Source organism: Myxine glutinosa, chromosome 4 (genome assembly GCF_964187855.1).
Source record: "Myxine glutinosa chromosome 4, kmMyxGlut1.1, whole genome shotgun sequence".
Classification (NCBI taxonomy): Eukaryota; Metazoa; Chordata; class Myxini; order Myxiniformes; family Myxinidae; genus Myxine; species Myxine glutinosa.
Window position 1 is genome coordinate 18,711,711 of NC_136264.1, and position 23,156 is coordinate 18,734,866.

Here is a 23,156-nt window from a genome sequence, read left to right on the forward strand (position 1 = left end):
TGCGGGCGGATGGTTTTGATTAAATGTGATTCTGTATTGTGATTTTCTGGTCTACTCTGGGATACAAAACGTAAACTGTTCACCTGGCGGAGGTATTCTCTCTACTGAGTGCCGGTCTAGTTTTTCCTTGTAAGAGGATTTTTGGAAGTCTGTTCTGGGGCATCCTTTGAATGTGCCCAAATAATGTAAGCCTTCTTTGTGTTAAAGTCTCTGTTATTGTGTGTTTTACTCCGAGGGTTTGCCTTATTATAGTATTCCTTATTTTGTCCAGCCGTTACTCCAATTATTTTTTAGAGGCATACTATTTAAAAAACCAGGAGTGGATGTTCATCTTCTTGCTTTAATGTCCACGTTTCTGACCCATACATGTACATCAAGATTGCGAGAACCAGGACTCTATGCATTTGAACTTTGGCGTCATCCAAATACTTTGTAGCCACTGCAATGCTCCCAGTGCTATGTTACGCTGTTACTGCGCTCTTTGACTTGCTATCGAGTGCCTGAAGTAGTTTGGTGATTTTAATAGGGAAGCCAAATAATTTGAGTTCCCTCCCATAAGCCATGTTGCCACACAGAGTCAACCGCTTTTTCAAAGTCTATATAACAACAATATACAGTACATCCTTGTTCATTTCCAGGTATTTTTCTATTATTTGTCTTAATTTGTCTTAATATTGCTAGAATTCACAAAATGTCTGTCTGTCTGTCTGTCTGTTCCCAGGTACCGAAAAAACGGCTGAATCGATCGCAACGAAATTTTGGGTGGATAATCCTGGGACCCCCTGGAGTAAAATGGCTCTATTGTTTTTCCAATTTCAAAATTTTCCAATTTTCCAATTTTCCAGTTTTTCCAAACACGATGGAATAATATTTACCGACATGAACAGTGATGAGGCTTTTATTGAAATTCTACAAATACTGTTTAGATTTTGATGATTTGCGTGTGATATGATTTAACGGATGTTCATATAAATCGTTTAAAATTAAAAAAGCCTTCAATTTCTGATATTTTGCCTTTTCATTTGGGCCTCCAAATTGAAGCCCCGCCCATAGGGCAGGTACCGTTGCTGGTGTGAATAAATTGATCAACTGTTGATCTTCCTGGGCGAAATCCAACTTGCGCTTCGTCAAGTATTTCTCCTAATTTCTTCATCATTCTTCTTTGAATAATCGTTGTTAATATTTTCCCTGCGGTGACTTAGCCAGCTGATGCCTCTGAAATACTCAGTTTAACTTCTTCTTCTTTTTCTAAATGGGGGTAATGGTGGCGTTTCCCCAGTTGTCTGGAAATACTTCAATCTTCACTCAAATCTATTGCCACAAAACCTAAAATAATTGTTATAAATTGAAACATCAATATTATTTTATCATCCCCATTTGTTTGTATCAAATCCCTTGTATACACTCTTTAAAAAGGTCAAACCTGGATCAGGAGAAGCCGCAGGAATCCCTGCATGGAGCCATGGAATCTCGAATCTCTGTGTCCCTTGGGCTTCATCGTGAAGGTGAAGGAGACCCGATAGATGAGAAATATCGGTGTTGGCAGTTGAGAACGAAAGGTAGTACTTGGCACAGTGAACGTTGCCTTGTGATGTGAAATAATGGAAGTGCACAGATTAAGTAGTAATTCGACCCTTAAGCTCGCAAGTCCGGTTTTTCTTCTAATAGGGCGTTTTGATTAAATTCAACAGGAGTACAGGTGTGGCAATACAGTCATCACATATTTTGCAATACCGACATGTTAGAATAGTTTCAGCCAAGATAATATATATTGTTTGAAATTCCAACTTCTTTCCTGGAAGTCCTGGCAGTGTCCATATGTTTTATACCTCTCCCACTGCCCCCTTCCCACGCCCCCCCCCCCCCCCAAAGCCCTCGCCCTCTCTCAGATCTCTCGATGTCTCCATGTCTCTCGGTCCCTGCTCTCAAATGTTGTGTTTGTGTCCTTCCCCCTCTCTCCCCATCTTGTCTACCGCTCTCTATGTTATATGTTTTATGTGTCGGTTTGTCTTTCTGTGTGATTAATGTTCGCTCTTTCACGAGCCTCGATATTGTATACAAAAAAAAAATCAAAAAAAAAATCCAGTATCCGGTGCAATGTCATGACAGGTATTACAAATATATCCAGGGTGCTGCATACCATGTCCTACTCTTCAAAATGCACTGTTCTTGTATTTACAGACATCTGGGAATAAATTCCAGTGGAAACACATCCACATTAATTTGCTTCCTAAAATATACACAAATAATTAAGTTAAGCACCCGCTACACAAAGAATTAAGTTAAGCACCCCCTAATATATATTCTTTGTGTATATGTATACATTGGCATATATTCTAAGGTATGTGAGATCAAATAATGATTGGTATGACATTAGCAATTATCCATTGATGAAATGCAGATGAGTGCACTCATCTGTGACGCCCATCGCTCGTGCAGCACGTGTTATCATCCACGTGGTCGTGATTGACGCAATGATCGCTAGAGGTCTTCTCAGAACAATGACTGTACGTTAGAAAACATAAACGTCATCCACACTGTCCGTGATGCACCTATAGCTCCATACTTAAATTGAGGTGAAAATATGCCTAAAATTCCCAAAAAATTTCACCTTAAATTATTCAGAATAAAATATTGAAAACGGCATGATTGTTATGTTTTTATGTGACCATAATATCACTTCTCCAGAAAATATAGCAATATCATGGGTATATTACACTGTTTTGACGACAACAAACTTGTAATGTGCGAGGTTGTAAAAAAACGGGGGGGGGGGGGTGCTTAACTTAATTCTTTGTGTATATGTCGTGATATCACACCTTTCCTCCAAATTACCAGGATGGTAGTTTGTAGTTGAGCTGCAAATGGAACTCAGCCCAGACAGCGCAAAGGTGAGTGTGCTCCCTCTGAGCTATAATTCATTCACAAAGCAAGAATCGATTAATCAATAAAGAACTTGATTGTGTTATTGACAATAAAACAATTTCTTCATTGATCTTGAGATGAAACAGGAATTTGTTCGGATATCAGAAGCAGGACAGACATCTGTAAACATCAATCTACTTTTATAGGAATTACGAGGACATTAGGAGACAAAGGACAAACACATATAAACAGAAGGGACTTGAATTTGGGTTTCATGTATTATGATCCAAGGGTTCAGATGAGAACACCAACAGGCAAATACAAACTTCAGTAACTTGTGCTTCAGTCATGGATGTTGAAATTGTAGGATTTCAAACAAACTTGATGAAATGTTTTTGTTGCAAATTTTTGATGAAATGTTTTTGTTACAAATTTTAAATTGGATACCAGTTGGCTTAGCGGTTAGGGTGTGGCTTGGGATCCTAGGATCCTGGGCTCGAATCCCATTCTAGGGTGTGGCTTGGGATCCTAGGATCCTGGGCTCGAATCCCATTCGATTGCTGAATTAACGCCAGGGGGGTTTACTCAGCCTGTCATCCTTCCAAGGTCGGCAAATTGAGTACCAGTTCACTGGTAATTCCATGTGTATCGCAAGAGGTGACTAACAGGGTTGGCAGCAAGAATGGCATCCGGCTGTAAAACTTTGTTTCAAAAAGGGGACCACGGTGCCCGAAAAAGGCCAACCCCCGCTCTGCAGGGAAAAATGGCCTCTAAAGGTGGTTCATACCAGTACTCATTGTGTAGTTTTTCAAACAAAGGACTGTTGTGAAGCACTTGATTGTAAAGCAAAAAGGTAATTCATTTGAGAGATGTTGCTCAACTTCTGAAATTTACAATTTTCCGGAATCTTACTATAATTCACCAAATGTCCGTCCGTTCATTCGAAGGTACCGCAAAAACGGCTCAACCGATCGCAACGATATTTTGGGTATGTATTCCTGGGACCCTTGGAGTAAAATGGGCTATATTGTTTTTCCAATTTTTCCAATTTTCCAGTTTTTCCAAACACGATGGAATAATATTTACTGATATGAACAGTGATGTGGCTTTTGTTGAAATTCTACAAATACTGTTTATTCTACGTACCAGGAGAGAGTAGATCGACTCCTGACGATAAACGTGTGGCTCCGAAGTAACATGGCAGCGTGTGAAAAGCAACTGAGAAACAGGTGAAGTGGCCGCTTCCGTGTTACAGATTCGGCGCACACTCTTCACACATAAACGTGCGACTAAGAAAGACGTGTAGCGGCCGCTTCCGTTTTGCAGAATTCAATCTTTTTTCAAAATGGGCGCCATGTACTGTTTAGATTTTGATGATTTGCGTGTGATATGATTCAACGGATGTTTATATGAATCGTTTAAAATAAAAAAAGCCTTCCATTTCTGATATTTTGCCTTTTCATTTGGGCTTCCAAATTGAAGCCCTGCCCACAGGGCGGGTACCGTTGTGAGTTAAAAACATTACGACATTACATTCTAAAAGTCTTCATTTCGAAAATATTTTAAATTGACACAAATTTAAATGTGATCCTCACAATACATTGTAACTTACCTGTAAGTGTAATGAGGTTTGATTGAAATGATAAAAAAAAATACTTTGATGTCCCCTCCAGATGCCAATTCTTGTTTCCATTTTCCTTTTATTATTTTTCTCCCAGAGGAGATAAAGGAGACGACTCTTTTTGAGTTTACATTATGATCTTGCATGTTCCCGTTCTTCATCGTCTTCATCACCTGTGCGCTGTTGCTGCTGCTCGTAAAATGTAACATCGTTATCCATTATTCTTGCATTGAGACCCATGATTCTCTGTTTTTGAAAGGGCAACATAATTTTCAAGCTGCCGAGTCCCACGCTTCTCTTTGTATTTGCCATGAGTTATGTAAATATATTATTGGAAACTCTCAATATAGAACTTCAGCATGTTTGAGTGGCTAAAGTGAGGGGCCAAAGGCAAATAGATTGTCATTAAATAAATAGAAAACGAATTTTATGTTTTTCAGCAACTCGGTCTTTATGCTTCCTGGAGCTATTTAATTTGATGCACAAAGCATATTGAGGATTTTTTTTTAATTGCACTTGATTGATTAATAATTTACATGGAAATGCACATTGCTACTTTATGAAAATCCATTTCTCAAAGTATTGGTGTCATAATTAAATTTAAGTATTATTTTCCTAAATCAGTTCCTCTTGTACTATATTCCACCTTGATATTGTCTCAACTGAAGTTCGGCATTAGTTGTTTGAGGGAACTTAAAATTACAGCGGACAAAATATTGGTTCCAAAAAAAGAGATATGAGAATTATATGCAGTGAGAAGGTTCACAGGCACATTCAAATATCATTGTCCCCCGTCGCTCAGCGGAGCGAAAGGGGGACTATGGCTTTCCCCTCCGTCCGTGTGTCCGTCCGTCCGTCCGTCCGTCCGTGCGTGCGTGCGGGCGTGCGTGTGTGCGTGCGTGCGGCGTGCGTGCGTGCAGGAGTGCGTGCGTGCGTAAGCGAAGGACCGCATTCGAATTTGGTGTGTGGGTGCAACCCACGTCAAAATCCAAGATGGCCGCCGCCATGTATGTCTGATGCTATGTATGTCTGAACCTTGTAACCTGCATATCTTGAAAAATAAGCGAAGTACCAACTTCTAATCTGGTATGTGGGTGTATCTAGGCATAAGGAAGAACGCTATTGAAAATTGGGGCGCCACGTCAAAATCCAAGATGGCCGCCGCCATGTATGTCTGAACTTTGTGAGATGAATATCTTGAAAAATAAGCGAAGTACCAACTTCTAATTTGGTGTGTGGGGGTATCTCGGCATAAGGACGAAAGCTATTGAAAATTGGGTCGCCACGTCAAAATCCAAGATGGCCGCCACCATATATATGTCTGAAACTTGTGAGCGAAATATCTCGAAAAATAAGCAAAGTACCAACATCTAATCTGGTATGTGGGTGTATCTAGGCACAAGGAAGAACGCTGTTTAAAATCGGGTCGCCACGTCAAAAGCCAAGATGGCCGCCGCCATGTATGTCTGAAACTAGTGAGCTGAATATCTTGAAAAATAAGCAAAGTACCAACTTCTAATCTGGTATGTGGGTGTATCTAGGCATAAGGAAGAAGGCTAATGAAAATTGGGTCGCCACGTCAAAATCCAAGATGGCCGCCACCATATATATGTCTGAACCTTGTGAGCGAAATATCTTGAAAAATAAGCGAAGTACCAACTTCTAATCTGGTGTGTGGGTGTATCTCGGCACAAGCAAGAAGGCTGTTTAAAATTGGGTCGCCACGTCAAAATCCAAGATGGCCGCCGCCATGTATGTCTGATGCCATGTATGTCTGAACCTTGTAACCTGCATATCTTGAAAAATAAGCGAAGTACCAACTTCTAATCTGGTGTGTGGGTGTATCTAGGCATAAGGAAGAAAGCTATTGAAAATTGGGTCGCCACGTCAAAATCCAAGATGGCCACCGCCATGTATGTCTGAACCTTGTGAGATGAATATCTTAAAAAATAAGCGAAGTACCAACTTCTAATCTGGTGTTTGGGTGTATCTCGGCATAAGGACGAACGCTATTGAAAATTGGATCGCCACGTCAAAATCCAAGATGGCCGCCACGATGTATGTCCGACACTTGTGAGATGAATATCTTGAAAAATAAGCGATGTACCAACTTCTAATTTGGTGTTTGGGTGTATCTCGCCATAAGGAAGAAAGCTTTTGAAAATTGGGTTGCCACGTCAAAATCCAAGATCGCCGCCACCATATATATGTCTGAACCTTGTGAGCGAAATATCTCGAAAAATAAGCGAAGTACCAACTTCTAATCTGGTGTGTGGGTGTATCTAGGCACACGGAAGAACGCTGTTTAAAATTGGGTCGCCACGTCAAAATCCAAGGTGGCCGCCGCCATGTATGTCTGAATCTTGTGAGAAGAATATCTTGAAAGATAAGCGAAGTACCAACTTCTAATTTGGTGTGTGGGTGTATCTCGGCATAAGGAAGACCGCTATTGTAAAGTGGGTCGCCACGTCAAAATCCAAGATGGCCGCCTCCATGTTTGTCTGACCCTTGTGAGCGAAATATCATATCATAGCATGTTTTCTGCGTGTTCCACTTTGTCAACTCACATCACTTCCCCGACGGGGGACCTAGGCGTAACGCTTGTTTTTAAGGCATAGCCCATAGGGCAAAGCCGTCTAGAACAGTGTTTGTCCATCCGTATGTACGATTGGCGACTTCAGTAAGCTGAGGATCTTGTCACATGACAAGGTGATGTGATTTCGTCTGATGTCATTACGGCGGTACGGCGGCTGACTCTCCACATATCGCCATTTTGATTCCAATTTCGTTTAGGCCGAACATATTGTTACGGTTCTCTACGCCAGCCTTCTTCCCCTTATCAAGGGAGGATTAATCCCCTTGTCTTCACTGGGCCTGGCAGAACCGAGATTTATTATGTCCCTCCTGGACACACGCGGCGTAGGGTTTCGGGACTACTTTTCGCTCGTACCTAAGTCCCCGCGCTGCCCTGGGAGCGAGGAAACGAGCCTCGCACGAACCACGTGTGATGTTAGTATGCCGAGCAGATTGCGTACACGTGGTCCGCGCAGTCATACTCAGTGGAACCCGATTGGAGCGATCTTCTTCGTGCCACACTTAGTCAAATGAGGAAACCACAGGAATGATCGAATCAGAAAGAAAGAACAAGGGTTTATTTATTCCCACACGTATTTACAAGTTCAAGGACGAAGAGACACAGAGCAATCCTTAAGCAGTCTTAACTTATCCCTTGGACAATGGGCCCATCTCACACTCACACAGGGGATTGCAGATGGGCAGGTGTTCCCCAACGCGTCCAGAGATGGTCCTCGTCCAGCTCTCCACGGTCCCCGGCACGTCCCGCGAAGATGGTGGCAGGCGAAGGCAGGGACTCGTAGCGCGTCTCTCGAACAAGCAGATGATGGGGCGGAACGGTAGAGGGCGGACTTTAGCTTGGCTGGCGGTTACGCAGCCTTGTTCACTCGTGCATCTCAAATGCGCTATACTCGTTCATAAGTGCATCTGACTGTGCCCGCATATGTGTAGCGGCCAACTCCGCTTCTTCAATAAACTCCGAGCTGGTTAGCGCGCGCGTTCTTGTGCAAGTTCGTCAAGTTCATCACAACATGAGTCCTTTATCTTTATCTTTATCTTTATCTCTCTCTCTCTCTTTTTCTCTCTCTTTTCTCTCTCTCTCTCTCTGTCGCCACCTATCGGCTGTCGGTGCATTGGGTGTAGCGTCATGGCGGCTGTGAGCAACTGCTCTGTGTTTTGGTGAGTCCGTCGTGAGTTTTCCCCCCTCTCCTGCCCTCCCCTGCCCCCCCCCTCCCTCTCCTTTTCCATCCTGTGTGCTTTGGTATTTGTTTTCATCCGTTCTACACCTTTGCCTTCGAGAGAGAGAGGATTGAGAGCGGGCCCATTTTGGGTGCGGCCTACTGGCGTTGACGGCGCGTTGTTAGCCATTTTTGTGCTTATAATGCACGTTTATTATTTACTTTAGTTCGTTTATTTAGGTTTGATACCCTCTTGTCCGGCTCGGACAAGCAGGGGGACGGGGGGGGGGGGGGTATTTTCACCAGAATTGCGAATGCATGCTCTCGTCGCGATGACTTTGAAGGCTTAATGAGGAAGCATGCGTTTGTGTGCGTGCCTCCGGATGGAGTCCCTGTCGAGGACATCATCCTCGCTGTAGGGAGCATTGTTGGGGATGAAAATATACGTGCAGCTTCGCGTATGAACCAGAAAGTGGTGGTGTTCGTTTCGGACGAGGAACTCGTCCATGACGTGGTAAGTGCAGGAATAACCACGGAAAGCAGTCACTTTATTATGGCGTCGCCGCTATTAACTCCCGCGACGAGAGTGGTTATTTCTAACGTACCACCATTTATCCCAAATGACAAGTTAATGACCGTGCTATCACGGTACGGCAAAATGGTATCGAGGATTTCAACAATCCCTCTTGGGTGTCGGAATGAACGTGTTAAGCATGTAATGAGCTTCCGCAGACAGGTGTATATGGTCCTTCCAGACCATAGGGACGACACAGGCCTCAACATCACTTTCAAAATTAATTTTGAAGAGGCAAATTTCCAGCTATACGCATCGTCCACCACCTTAACATGCTTTCAGTGTGGAGCGTATGGACATTTAAAACGTTCTTGTCCCAAAGCCTCGTGTGTCAGGTGTGGCAAGACGGGTCACACTGCCATAGTTTGTAAGGAGGAGGTTGCTCTGCTAATTAATACTCCCAGTGGGAGGGAGGTTAACGCTGCTCCACTAATTAATACTCCCAGTGGGAGGGAGGTTAACGTTGCTCCACTAATTGAGATTCCCAGTGGGGGGGGGGGGGGGGAAGGTTAACGCATTTCCACCGCTTAAAATTCCCAATGAGGCTGAATCCAGTGTTTCAACCACGAATGTATTTATTCTTCCTCAGCAAAATGTTGAAATGGACACTGATAGTAAAGTGGGGACGAGTAAACGAAGGGCTCCGGATGATAGTGACTCATCTGGAGCAGGTAAAAAGGTTGTGCTCGATTTGCAGGCTGTTGGTGGAAAAACTCTTCAGGATGCACCTGGAATCTCTCTGCAAAGCGTGGACCAAATAAATAAAGAGGAAAACCCAGAAAAGAGTATCAGGGTTCAGCCGCTAAAACAACGTGCTCCCATTACTCACACAGACGACGTTAATGATGTAAATAAATCAGGCCACGATTCCGTGAATGGTGCATCATTGATCCAAACGAATGTCGCCGAACAGGCTGACATCCATAATAAATCTGCCAATATAGCAGATAAGGGTGGAAACATAAATCCACAGGAATGTGGGAATAATGATTTCATGCCAATTGAGCAAATCAGTAATCAATGTGCTGATGTTTCCCAAACCCAGCACTGTGTGGACCCCCCAGACAAGGGAAGGCTAGGTTGCATAGCAGGAGAAGAAAACGGTATTGACCCAGACCCCATTGGACCACTTTCTGATTTATCAGATTCGGAAGAGGAGGTGGAGGTAACAGCATTATCACAATTAATGGCAGATCAACCCCCAACCCCTCCCCATATTGTTCTCTCATTCCTCAATGAAACGTATAGACAGCGAAATTTCATCATTGGGGATCATTTCCCTGATTTGGCTCCCTTTATTCAGGCTGCAAAACTAGTCATAAAAAAATCTGAGGAACTAAACCTAACAAAATCACAGTTTCATCGACTAAAGAAAATCATAACAAAGGCAAAGAATGAGTACTCACAGCGTCAGACAAAATTTACTCATGAGTGATGAAGACGCTTAATCTTGCAACACTCAATATAAATGGTGGTGGGGCCAGTCACGTCCGCCAGATCCAAGTGAATAGTTTATTCAAATGGAAACAAGTTGATGTAATATTACTGCAAGAAACTCATATTATTGAGAAGGTTGAACATGACTGGTGCAGCATGTTCAAAGGTAAATGTTTCTTCAGTAACATGTCGTCTGTATCTGCTGGAGTTGGGTTTTTGTTAAAACCAGGACTTGTACCTGAATCTTGCCTCTTTCAGGAGGTGATTCGGGGACGTTTTGCCTCCCTAGAATTGGTGATCAATAGCCTGAAGCTTATTATTTTTAATGTATATGCACCAAGTGAGAGTACTGACCGTAAAGCCTTCTTTACTGAAGTGATAAACCATTTAAATTTGTTTGACCTCAATCAGTGCATATGCATGGGGGGAGATTTCAATTGTACGCTAGAGCCCAAAATAGACAGAAATTCACCGGAACCACATCCCGAGTCCCATGGTGACCTCTCCCAGTTTCTTTCAGGTGGGACTTTTTTGGATGTATGGCGATTGATGCACCCAAATGACCGGCAGTTTACATGGTGTTGATGCTCCAATGGCCAAGTATCCTTAGCGAGGCTTGACCGCTGGTACATCACCCCACGATTAAGGAATATTGTAACCTCCTCAACTATTACCCCCTCCATCTTCTCTGACCACCACATGGTCACGATGGGCCTATCTTTCCCTCAATTCAAACGGAGGAGCGCCTATTGGAAATTCAATACAAGTCTTTTGGATGATACCCTGTTTAAGGAAGCCTTTCACATCCTATGGATAGCTATAGTTGGAAAAAAGCCCCTCTTTGCTTCCACTAAATTTTGGTGGGATAATATGAAAACTCATATACGACTGTTTTGTCAACAGTTTAATTCCCACATCACTCATGAAAGTCAAATCACATTGGCACGGTTGGAATCCGAAATTCTAAAACTGCAAAACAAAATGGCAGAGCAAGAAAATGAGACAAATTATAAATTGCTCCTTGAAAAAAGGACCCAACTCCAGGAACTATTACAGGAGAAGGCTGCAGGACTACTAGTTAGACTGAGAGTAAAAAGCATTAAAGTATCGGATAGTCCTAGCAAAGCCTTCTTTCACTTAGAAGCTGAAACGAAGCCTCCCCAGCTTATTTTATCAGTTAAGGACCCCAGTGGGAATGAAATTACAAATTCTGATGGGGTAAAAATCACTATTAGAAAGTATTATTCTGAACTATTTGCAAAAAAAGATATATATGAGGATAAAATAAAATGTTTTACCTCCCATCTCCCATCCCTAACTGAGACTCAACGCCTGGAGCTGGATGTGCTTTTAAGCCTTGATGAGTTACAGCGTGCCCTGGTTGGAATGGAATCTGGAAAGGCTCCAGGAATTGATGGCCTGCCAGCTGAGTTTTACATGGAATTTTGGGACATTTTGGGCCCGGAACTATTGATTGTATTCCAAGAATCCTTGCGAAAAGGTGTAATGCCACTAAGTCTAAGGAGAGCAGTGGTGAGTCTTCTCCCAAAGTCAGGAGATCTCCGGCGGATGGAGAATTGGAGACCGGTTTCAATAATGTGCACTGACTATAAAATGTTTTCGAAAGCAATGGCAAATCGTTTGAAAAAAGTCATTGGTGATCTGGTTTTACCTGATCAGACGTTCTGCATCCCCAGTCGTTCGATTTACGACAACATTTTTTTCGTGCGGGATTTAATGTATGCTCGCTATGACCAAAATGATTTTGGAATATGTTTTCTAGACTTTGAAAAAGCCTTTGACAGCATTGACCATGTTTTCTTGTGCCATGTTCTTGAAGCATGTGGGTTTGGGGTAATTTTCAGGGCCTTTATAACTCTACTGTACACTGACATCTCCAGTGTAATTAAGGTGAACAATGAACTGGTTCCCCCCATAAAGGTTCAGAGGGGGGTACGACAGGGTTGCCCAGTCTCAGGTTTGCTTTTTGCGTTAGCAATGGAGCCATTACTTTGCACACTGAGAAAGAATATCTCTGGCCTGACCTGTTTTCCTGGAAGCCCACCAATGACTATATCGGCCTATGTAGATGATGTTTGCGTCATTATAAAAAACCACCAAGACATTGTTGCTCTTGTAAAGTCCTTAAGAACCTTTTTCATGGCTTCATCTCTGAAGGTTAATTGGACGAAAAGCAAAGCTCTTAGGGTGCCATACCTTAATAGTTGCCTACCTGTCTCAACACATCTGCCTGCTCTTCCAGAAAACTTAGAGTGGAAAGCAGATGGTGTTGATTACCTTGGTGTGTCCCTGGGCTCTACACAATTTGAGAAAAGGAATTGGGAAGGTGTGACTGGAGAAATCGACAGGAGGCTGAACCTGTGGAAAAGAGCCCTACCGCACCTTTCATTTAAGGGCCGAGTCTTAGTGGCAAACAACTTGGTTGCTACAACGTTGTGGCATCGCTTTATTTGCCTGCAACCACCAGAAGTGCTGCTGGACAGGATACAGGCCAAACTTGTGGACTTTTTTGGGGAGGCCATCATTGGCTGCGGCCAAACGTAATATGACATACTTCATCTGAAGGTGGTCAGAGCCTTGTTCCCGTGAGATCCCGTCTCATGGCCTTTCGCCTGTGCTCCATTCAACGCCTCCTATTTGGTGAAAACCTGCCAAACCATGCCTTGGCTTGCCATATTTTACAGCAGGCGGGTAGACTCGGCTATGGTCTCGAAGTATTCTTGACTCACCTTAAGTACGTGAATACATCAACGCTCCCCATATTTTACCAGAGCCTTCTCAGTGCCTGGGAAAGACTTTCCGTGAGCCGTAAAGCGGACACTTACTCCCCAGGGATGTTCGAGGTTGAACCCCTGTTCTTCAATCCTCTCTTCCCTGATGTTCTCAAGAGTCGTCATTTGTGCCAACGCTTTATTGAGGTAGGCATAAACAAAGTATGGCACCTTCGGCCAAACTGCGGTGTCGGGTGGAGGAATGTGGAGGAAATTTCAACCATGATGGCGATTCGGTCCAAGAGGACAATTGGAATGATTTTGAGGAAAGTTGTTCAAAAACGTCATCAGCTACAGAAACTTTGGACTTGGAATACTTTTGGACACCCCAACGAGGCCCCTTTCCCGAAACTGATTTTTGACTGCTTTCCCAAGGAACTTCCACCTGTTAGCACAGGGACAAGTGTATTGCATGCTGAGAGCAGCAAGAGCCTGCATAGGTGGTGGTTATCTCAAGTTCTTGGTATTCCGCCGCCAAATGGAGTAGCACGATGGAAGAGGCTACTCCCTGCCGGGCCCCCCAATGAACCTGTATGGGAATTAATGTATTGTAAGCTGATTAACAAAAGAACAGGTGATCTTCAGTGGCGCCTTGCCCACGGGATCATACCATGCAATACATATGTATGGAATTTTGCCCCAATATCTGCATGTTGCCCCTTTTGTTCTGTAAATGAGGATGTTTTTCATTTTTTTTATTGGTTGTGAAAGACTTTTTCCTTTATTTGAATGGTTAGACTTTGTGTCGTTCAAAATGAATTTCAGATTTACTTTTCGATCCTTTATTTTTGGGCTCAAAAAGAGACGGCAACACAACAAAGAATATGAACTGTTGTGCTTTTTTGTAGCTACAGCAAAGCTTGCTACTTACCTGTCCAGAAAGGAGAAGCGGATTGGTAAGCCCATTCATCAATGCAATGTCATGACGTTTTTCAATGCACTGTGTGCTGCAAGGCTAAAACATGAGTTTGGGTTTTCCAAGATCATGGGTGAAATTGATGGATTTGTAGAAAAATGGTGTTTGAAAAGTGCCTGTGAAGTCCGCCAAAACGAGTTGGTATTATTTTTCTCTTGATTGTTCATAATTTCTACACTTCGTAGTATTGCTGCAGAAGATTGCATTTGTTTTTGGTAAAATTTGAACTGATCAACGCTTGTATCTGTATTGTTTCCTCACTTTCATCGTTTTCTCTTGTTTTTGGCTTTTTTGATTTTATACACTGTACATCCATGCACTTTATATTTTTTGGAATAAAAGGACGTCAAAAGTCTCTGTCTCTGTCTCTGTCTCTGTCTCTGTCTGTCTGGCGCCCCCTTCTGGACGGTTGTGAGTCGTGCGTGGGTGTGGCAATCATGGCGGCTGTGGGTGTTGAGCTGTGAGTACGGTGCTGTGTTGGTGGTCTTTCCTATCCTCCTTTCACTCCATTTGTATCCTTGTACGTGGTTGTGAAGTTTTCTCCGTGTTTCCCTTCTGCTCTTGAGACAAGAGAGGGAGAGAGAGACAGCACGGTAACGGTTAGCCACCTGTTAAAGCGCGGCGTTACGCGCGCTGCTTGTGAGCAAGGAGGAAGCGGACAAGCGGTAACATATAAACGTCTTTATTGTAAGACTACACTGTAACACTGAACTCCTCCGGGCTGGTCGCCCGGTGTATCACATGAGGCCACGCCTACCCCTCGGGCGTGGCCACCGCCCACTTGGTGCGTGGAATGATGTCACCACGCCAGTGGGCTTTTGTGTCCGCCACACGCGCCCCCCCAGAATTCCCGCGCACCTGGAGGGCCAGTTTGCGGGGCAGACGAATGACCCGGCCGAAGCGCCCCCTGGCGATCGGCGGCGTCCGGGGTGCAGGGATACCAGGTGGGATGCCCCTGGCTGCCCCTGGGATGGGTGCAGGACCGGGGGGCACCGTGGCGGCGGGGCTGGGCGGTGCCGGGGGTCCGCCCGCAGGAGGGCGGCCCCGACGTGGGGGTCGGGCCACTGGCGGTGGATGGTCCACATCGAGGTGGGCCGGCTTGAGGCGGTCTACCGAAACGCGGTCAGGAGTACCGCCGATGTCCAGGGTGAAGTGCTTCGCCCCGGTCTCCAGCACGCGGAAAGGCCCGTCGTACGGGGGCCGCAGTGGTGTCCGATGGGCATCGTGGCGGACGAAGACGTACTCCGCCGTGCGAAGCTCCGGGGCGACGTGCGTCGGTGGGTGCCCGTGGCATGCCGTTGGCACCGGGGCGAACCTCTGGGCGGTCTCTTGCAGAGCGGAGCGCTGCTGTGCCGCGGACCATGGTGCCGTGGAGTCGGGGAGGAACTCGCCCGGCACCCGCAGCGGTTGCCCGAAGACCAACTCCGCCGCGGATGTGCGCAGGTCCTCCTTGGGCGCCGTCCGGAGGCCCAGCAGGACCCAGGGGAGCCTGTCAACCCAGCCGCCGTCGCGGAGGGTGGCCCGGAGCGCGGCCTTCAATGAGCGGTGAAATCGCTCACACAGGCCGTTAGCCTGGGGGTGGTAGGCCGTGGTTCGGTGCAGCCGGACCCCGAGCCCCTGCGCAACCGCCCCCCAGAGCTCCGAGGTGAACTGGGGGCCGCGGTCGGATGAGATGTCTGAGGGGGCGCCGAACCGGGCGACCCAGGTGGCGATGAAAGCCTGCGCGACATCGGCCGCCGTTGTCGACGCCAAGGGCACGGCCTCCGGCCACCGGGTGGTGCGGTCCACCATGGTGAGGACGTGGGTGAAACCCCGCGAGGGGGGCAGAGGTCCCACCAGGTCCACGTGGACGTGGTCAAACCGGCGTTCCGGCACCGTGAACGGGGCCAACGGGGCCTGGGTGTGCCGGTGCACCTTGGCGCGCTGGCACGCGAGGCATGTCCTTGCCCAGCCGCGGACGGCCTTCCGGAGGCCATGCCAGACGAACTTGTCGGCGATCAGCCTTTGGGAGGCCCTCGCGCCCGGGTGGGACAGGCCGTGGATGGCGTCAAACACCTGGCGCTGCCAGCCCGCGGGCACAATGGGGCGAGGACGCCCGAGGGAGATGTCACACAAGAGGGCCATGCCCGCGCCGTCGAACGGCACCTTGGTGACGCGGAGGCCCGTGACAGCGGTCCGCAAGGCCTGGACGTCGGGGTCAGCGGCCTTGTCCGCTGCCATCCGGGCATAGTCGATGCCGAGGTGGACTGCGTGGGCGACGGCCCGGGAAAGGCAATCTGCCACCGGGTTGTCCTTCCCCGCGACGTGCTGGATGTCCGTCGTGTACTCGGACACGGCCGAGAGGTGACGATGCTGCCGGGCCGACCACGGCTCGGTGACCTTGCCCATCGCGAAGATCAGCGGCTTGTGGTCGACGAAGGCAGTGAACGCCCGGCCCTCGAGCAGATGGCGGAAGTGCCTGACCGCCAAGTGAAGTCCGAGCAACTCGCGGTCGAAGGTACTGTAACGGCGCTCGGGCGGGCGAAGCTGCCGGCTAAAGAATGCCAGCGGTTGCCAAGCTCCACGCACCCATTGCTCGTGCACTGCGCCCACCGCGTAGTCCGAGGCATCGGTGGTGAGGGCGATCGGTGCATCGGGCGCCGGGTGCGCGAGCATGGTGGCGTTAGCCAAGGCGAGCTTCGCGCCCGTGAACGCCGTGTCCATCTGCTCGGTCCAGGTAATGTCGCCTTTGCCCGGCTTACCTCGGAGAGCTTCGTGCAGGGGGCGCAGGAGCTGGGCGATACGGGGCAGGAACCGATGGTAAAAGTTCACCATGCCCAGGAACTCCTGCAGCCCTCTGATCGTGCGGGGGCGCGGAAACCCCTTCACCGCCTCCACCTTGGCCGGCAGGGGGACGGCTCCGTGCCTGGTGACACGGTGCCCCAGAAAATCGATTGTGGCGGCGCCGAACCGGCACTTTGCGGGGTTTACAATCAGGCCATGCTGGCCCAGGCGTTCGAAGAGCGTGCGGAGGTGGCGTAGGTGCTCATCGCGGGACGCGCTGGCGACGAGGATATCGTCCAGGTAGACGTAGACAAAATCCAAGTCGCGCAGGACGCTGTCCATCAGTCGCTGGAACGCCTGAGCCGCATTCTTCAGACCGAAGGGCATGCGCAGGAACTCGAAGAGTCCGAATGGCGTGATGACCGCCGTCTTCGGGACGTCCTCCGGCCTGACGGGGACCTGATGGTAGCCGCGTATGAGGTCCACCTTCGAGAAGAAGGACCTGCCCGCCAAACGGGCGGAAAAGTCCTGAATGTGGGGGACGGGGTAGCGGTCGGGAGTCGTGGCGTCATTGAGACGGCGATAGTCCCCGCACGGTCGCCATCCCCCGCCGGGCTTCGGCACGATGTGCAGCGGCGACGCCCAAGCGCTCTCTGAGCGCCGAACGATGCCGAGTCGCTCCAGGGTAGCGAACACCGCTTTTGCCACCGCCAGCTTCGTCGGCTCGAGGCGGCGTGCCCGGGTGTAGACCGGTGGCCCGACGGTGGGGATGTGATGGGCCACCCCGTGCTTGACGGCCCCCGCCGAGAAGGTGGGCCGCGTGAGGGCTGGGAAGCCGGCGAGGAGGCGGGTGAATGCGTCCGCTGCCGGAAGCGTACAGACCAACGTGGCCGGAACCGAATCGTTCGGCAAGCCGCTTGGCAAGCCGCTCGTTGAGCTGGGCAACGCACATGCGAGCGAGCTGAACGTCTCGGCCTGGACAAGCCGTCTGCGCTTGACGTCGACCAGGAGCCCATTAGCGCACAGGAAGTCCGCGCCAAGCAGTGCCATGGGCACGTCGGCGGTGACGAACGTCCATCGGAAAACCTGCCCTCCAAACCGCATAGAGAGGCAGCGTTTTCCGAACGTACGGATGGGCGTCCCGTTCGCGGCAAGCAGCGCGGGGCCCCCACCCGCGGCGTGCTTGTCTGACGTGCCGGCGGGAATGACACTCACCTGCGCTCCCGTGTCGCACAGGTAACGGCGCCCGGAGAAGGTGTCCGTTATGAACAGCAGGCTGCTCGAACGGCCGGCGCTCATCGCCACAATTGAGCGCCGGCCCGGGCGTTTCCCGACCCGTTGAAGGAGCACGGCGGATGACACCGCCGAGCTTCGTGGCCGAACTTGGCGTGGAACCAGCACCAGGTGGTGGAGCTGGAGGAGCGCGGCTGGCTCCGCCAGGCCGGTGGAGTCGACGGGTTTCCCCGCAGTGGCGGTTTTCGCCGCGGCGGTGGGCGGGGCGTGGTGGCGTTCACGAGGTGCGTATCAGCATGCTGCTGAGCCTCAGCGTGCTGTAGAAGATGATGCTGTGGAACATCAGCGTCGAAGGCCGTAACGGCCACGCCAACGCTCGCCCGCGTGTCCGAAGCGGCGAAGTACTTGTCCGCCTCGGCCGCCAATGCACGGGGTTCCGTTAGCTCGGTCCCGGCCAACGCGAGGCGAACCTGCGCTGGAAGTTGGCGCCGGAAAAGCACCTGGAATAGCGAACCGGGGGCTTCGTCGCCCAACAGTGACAGCATATGGTCCATTCGGACCGACGGGCGCGTCTCACCGAGCTCGGGGAGATCCAGGAGGCGATCGGCCCGTGCGTCGTCCGTGAGGCCGAACGTGGCTAGGAGTAGCCGCTTGAGTGCCTCGTACTTGTGGCCGTCCGGTGGGTGGCGAAGGATGGACACAACTCGAGCGGCCGTGCCGGGCCCGAGGGAGGCGACGACATGGCAGTAGCGCAGGTCGTCGTTGGTGAGGCGCCAAAGCTGAAATTGGGCTTCGGCTTGAACGAACCAGACTTCGGCCTGGGCCTCCCAAAATTCGGGAAGTTTAATCGCCATTGCCTTGTGGTTGGCCATTGCAATGGCGTCGTGTTCGGAAGGATCGCTACGGCAGATCCAACGTCGGGGTCACCAGTAAAGCGCGGCGTTACGAGCGCTGCTTGTGAGCAAGGAGGAAGCGGACAAGCGGTAACATATAAACGTCTTTATTGTAAGACTACACTGTAACACTGAACTCCTCCGGGCTGGTCGCCCGGTGTATCACATGAGGCCACGCCTACCCCTCGGGCGTGGCCACCGCCCACTTGGTGCGTGGAATGATGTCACCACGCCAGTGGGCTTTTGTGTCCGCCACACTGTATTAATTTATAACGTGGGTTGGTTATATCGTGCCGATTATTTATTAATTTAATTAATTTTGATTTGTTTGGTTAGTTTATCGCATTGTTACTGTTTAGTTTGTTTAGTTTATTGCCGATAAATGGCTAATAGGAATAGTCAAAGGACTGCTGATCGTGTTAGTGATGAGGTGTTATCGCGTAAGCACGGGCTGTGCCTTGTTCCGCCGGAAGACGTGCAAATGGACGATGTTCTACTTGCAATCGGGGATTTGATCGGGGTGAATAACATTCGTGCTGCGTCTCGAATGAACCACAAAGTGGTGGTTTTCGTGTCACAAGTTAGCCTTGCAGACATCGTGGTGCAGAACGGGTTAACGTTGGGGAACGACCAATTTGTCCCGGTATCGTCCATGGACACGCCGGCGGTTAAAGTTATTTTAAGTAACGTTCCGCCCTTTCTGAGGAATGAAGAAATCCTACGTAAATTAGGGGAGCATGGGACTGTCGTCTCACGAATTATCACGGTCCCCCTGCGAACCAGGAACGGAAGGCTGAAGCATGTAGAGTCGTTTAGACGTTTTTGTTTCGTCGTACTAAAGGATGAGGCAAAACAGCTGAACATATCTATAAATTTTAAAATAGGAGATTAAAGCGCGGCGTTACGCGCGCTGCTTGTGAGCAAGGAGGAAGCGGACAAGCGGTAACATATAAACGTCTTTATTGTAAGAGCTCACTGTAACACTGTACCGCTCCGGGCTGGGCGCCCGGTGTATATCATGAGGCCACGCCTACCCCTCGGGCGTGGCCACCGCACACTTGGTGCGCGGAATGATGTCACCACGCCAGTGGGCTTTTGTGTCCGCCACACGCCCCCCCCAGAATTCCCGCGCACCTGGAGGGCCAGTTTGCGGGGCAGACGAATGACCCGGCCGAAGCGCCCCCTGGCGATCGGCGGCGTCCGGGGTGCAGGGATGCCAGGTGGGATGCCCCTGGCTGCCCCTGGGATGGGTGCAGGACCGGGGGGTGGCGTGGCGGCGGGGCTGGGCGGTGCCGGGGGTCCGCCCGCAGGAGGTCCGGGGGTCCGCCCGCCCGCAGGAGGGCGGCCCCGACGTGGGGGTCGGGCCACTGGCGGTGGATGGTCCACATCGAGGTGGGCCGGCTTGAGGCGGTCTACCGAAACGCGGTCAGGAGTACCGCCGATGTCCAGGGTGAAGTGCTTCGCCCCGGTCTCCAGCACGCGGAAAGGCCCGTCGTACGGGGGCCGCAGTGGTGTCCGATGGGCATCGTGGCGGACGAAGACGTACTCCGCCGTGCGAAGCTCCGGGGCGACGTGCGTCGGTGGGTGCCCGTGGCATGCCGTTGGCACCGGGGCGAACCTCTGGGCGGTCTCTTGCAGAGCGGAGCGCTGCTGTGCCGCGGACCATGGTGCCGTGGAGTCGGGGAGGAACTCGCCCGGCACCCGCAGCGGTTGCCCGAAGACCAACTCCGCCGCGGATGCGCGCAGGTCCTCCTTGGGCGCCGTCCGGAGGCCCAGCAGGACCCAGGGGAGCCTGTCAACCCAGCCGCCGTCGCGGAGGGTGGCCCGGAGCGCGGCCTTCAATGAGCGGTGAAATCGCTCACACAGGCCGTTAGCCTGGGGGTGGTAGGCCGTGGTTCGGTGCAGCCGGACCCCGAGCCCCTGCGCAACCGCCCCCCAGAGCTCCGAGGTGAACTGGGGGCCGCGGTCGGATGAGATGTCTGAGGGGGCGCCGAACCGGGCGACCCAGGTGGCGATGAAAGCCTGCGCGACATCGGCCGCCGTTGTCGACGCCAAGGGCACGGCCTCCGGCCACCGGGTGGTGCGGTCCACCATGGTGAGGACGTGGGTGAAACCCCGCGAGGGGGGCAGAGGTCCCACCAGGTCCACGTGGACGTGGTCAAACCGGCGTTCCGGCACCGTGAACGGGGCCAACGGGGCCTGGGTGTGCCGGTGCACCTTGGCGCGCTGGCACGCGAGGCATGTCCTTGCCCAGCCGCGGACGGCCTTCCGGAGGCCATGCCAGACGAACTTGTCGGCGATCAGCCTTTGGGAGGCCCTCGCGCCCGGGTGGGACAGGCCGTGGATGGCGTCAAACACCTGGCGCTGCCAGCCTGCGGGCACAATGGGGCGAGGACGCCCGAGGGAGATGTCACACAAGAGGGCCGTGCCCGCGCCGTCGAACGGCACCTTGGTGACGCGGAGGCCCGTGACAGCGGTCCGCAAGGCCTGGACGTCGGGGTCAGCGGCCTTGTCCGCTGCCATCCGGGCATAGTCGATGCCGAGGTGGACTGCGTGGGCGACGGCCCGGGAAAGGCAATCTGCCACCGGGTTGTCCTTCCCCGCGACGTGCTGGATGTCCGTCGTGTACTCGGACACGGCCGAGAGGTGACGCTGCTGCCGGGCCGACCACGGCTCGGTGACCTTGCCCATCGCGAAGATCAGCGGCTTGTGGTCGACGAAGGCAGTGAACGCCCGGCCCTCGAGCAGATGGCGGAAGTGCCTGACCGCCAAGTGAAGTCCGAGCAACTCGCGGTCGAAGGTACTGTAACGGCGCTCGGGCGGGCGAAGCTGCCGGCTAAAGAATGCCAGCGGTTGCCAAGCTCCACGCACCCATTGCTCGTGCACCGCGCCCACCGCGTAGTCCGAGGCATCGGTGGTGAGGGCGATCGGTGCATCGGGCGCCGGGTGCGCGAGCATGGTGGCGTTAGCCAAGGCGAGCTTCGCGCCCGTGAACGCCGTGTCCATCTGCTCGGTCCAGGTAATGTCGCCTTTGCCCGGCTTACCTCGGAGAGCTTCGTGCAGGGGGCGCAGGAGCTGGGCGATACGGGGCAGGAACCGATGGTAAAAGTTCACCATGCCCAGGAACTCCTGCAGCCCTCTGATCGTGCGGGGGCGCGGAAACCCCTTCACCGCCTCCACCTTGGCCGGCAGGGGGACGGCTCCGTGCCTGGTGACACGGTGCCCCAGAAAATCGATTGTGGCGGCGCCGAACCGGCACTTTGCGGGGTTTACAATCAGGCCATGCTGGCCCAGGCGTTCGAAGAGCGTGCGGAGGTGGCGTAGGTGCTCATCGCGGGACGCGCTGGCGACGAGGATATCGTCCAGGTAGACGTAGACAAAATCCAAGTCGCGCAGGACGCTGTCCATCAGTCGCTGGAACACCTGAGCCGCATTCTTCAGACCGAAGGGCATGCGCAGGAACTCGAAGAGTCCGAATGGCGTGATGACCGCCGTCTTCGGGACGTCCTCCGGCCTGACGGGGACCTGATGGTAGCCGCGTATGAGGTCCACCTTCGAGAAGAAGGACCTGCCCGCCAAACGGGCGGAAAAGTCCTGAATGTGGGGGACGGGGTAGCGGTCGGGAGTCGTGGCGTCATTGAGACGGCGATAGTCCCCGCACGGTCGCCATCCCCCGCCGGGCTTCGGCACGATGTGCAGCGGCGACGCCCAAGCGCTCTCTGAGCGCCGAACGATGCCGAGTCGCTCCAGGGTAGCGAACACCGCTTTTGCCACCGCCAGCTTCGTCGGCTCGAGGCGGCGTGCCCGGGTGTAGACCGGTGGCCCGACGGTGGGGATGTGATGGGCCACCCCGTGCTTGACGGCCCCCGCCGAGAAGGTGGGCCGCGTGAGGGCCGGGAAGCCGGCGAGGAGGCGGGTGAATGCGTCCGCTGCCGGAAGCGTACAGACCAACGTGGCCGGAACCGAATCGTTCGGCAAGCCGCTTGGCAAGCCGCTCGTTGAGCTGGGCAACGCACATGCGAGCGAGCTGAACGTCTCGGCCTGGACAAGCCGTCTGCGCTTGACGTCGACCAGGAGCCCATTAGCGCACAGGAAGTCCACGCCAAGCAGTGCCATGGGCACGTCGGCGGTGACGAACGTCCATCGGAAAACCTGCCCTCCAAACCGCAGAGAGAGGCAGCGTTTTCCGTACGTACGGATGGGCGTCCCGTTCGCGGCAAGCAGCGCGGGGCCCCCACCCGCGGCGTGCTTGTCTGACGTGCCGGCGGGAATGACACTCACCTGCGCTCCCGTGTCGCACAGGTAACGGC

General features: G+C 51.5%; 2 protein-coding genes across 2 annotated transcripts in view; both read right to left on the reverse strand.

Annotated features, from left to right (window-relative positions):
- The window catches only part of LOC144891686 (neuropilin-1a-like), a 54,250-nt gene extending 52,663 nt beyond the window's left edge, over positions 1-1,587 (reverse strand). Inside the window, exon 1 of the mRNA XM_078775510.1 lies at positions 1,424-1,587. Coding sequence (XP_078631636.1) covers positions 1,424-1,498 — 75 coding nt within the window. The 5' untranslated portion in view covers positions 1,499-1,587. The remainder of the gene's footprint in view (positions 1-1,423) is intronic.
- The window catches only part of LOC137425804 (fibronectin-like), a 1,588,206-nt gene that overhangs the window by 158,658 nt on the left and 1,406,392 nt on the right, over positions 1-23,156 (reverse strand). The window lies entirely within an intron of this gene.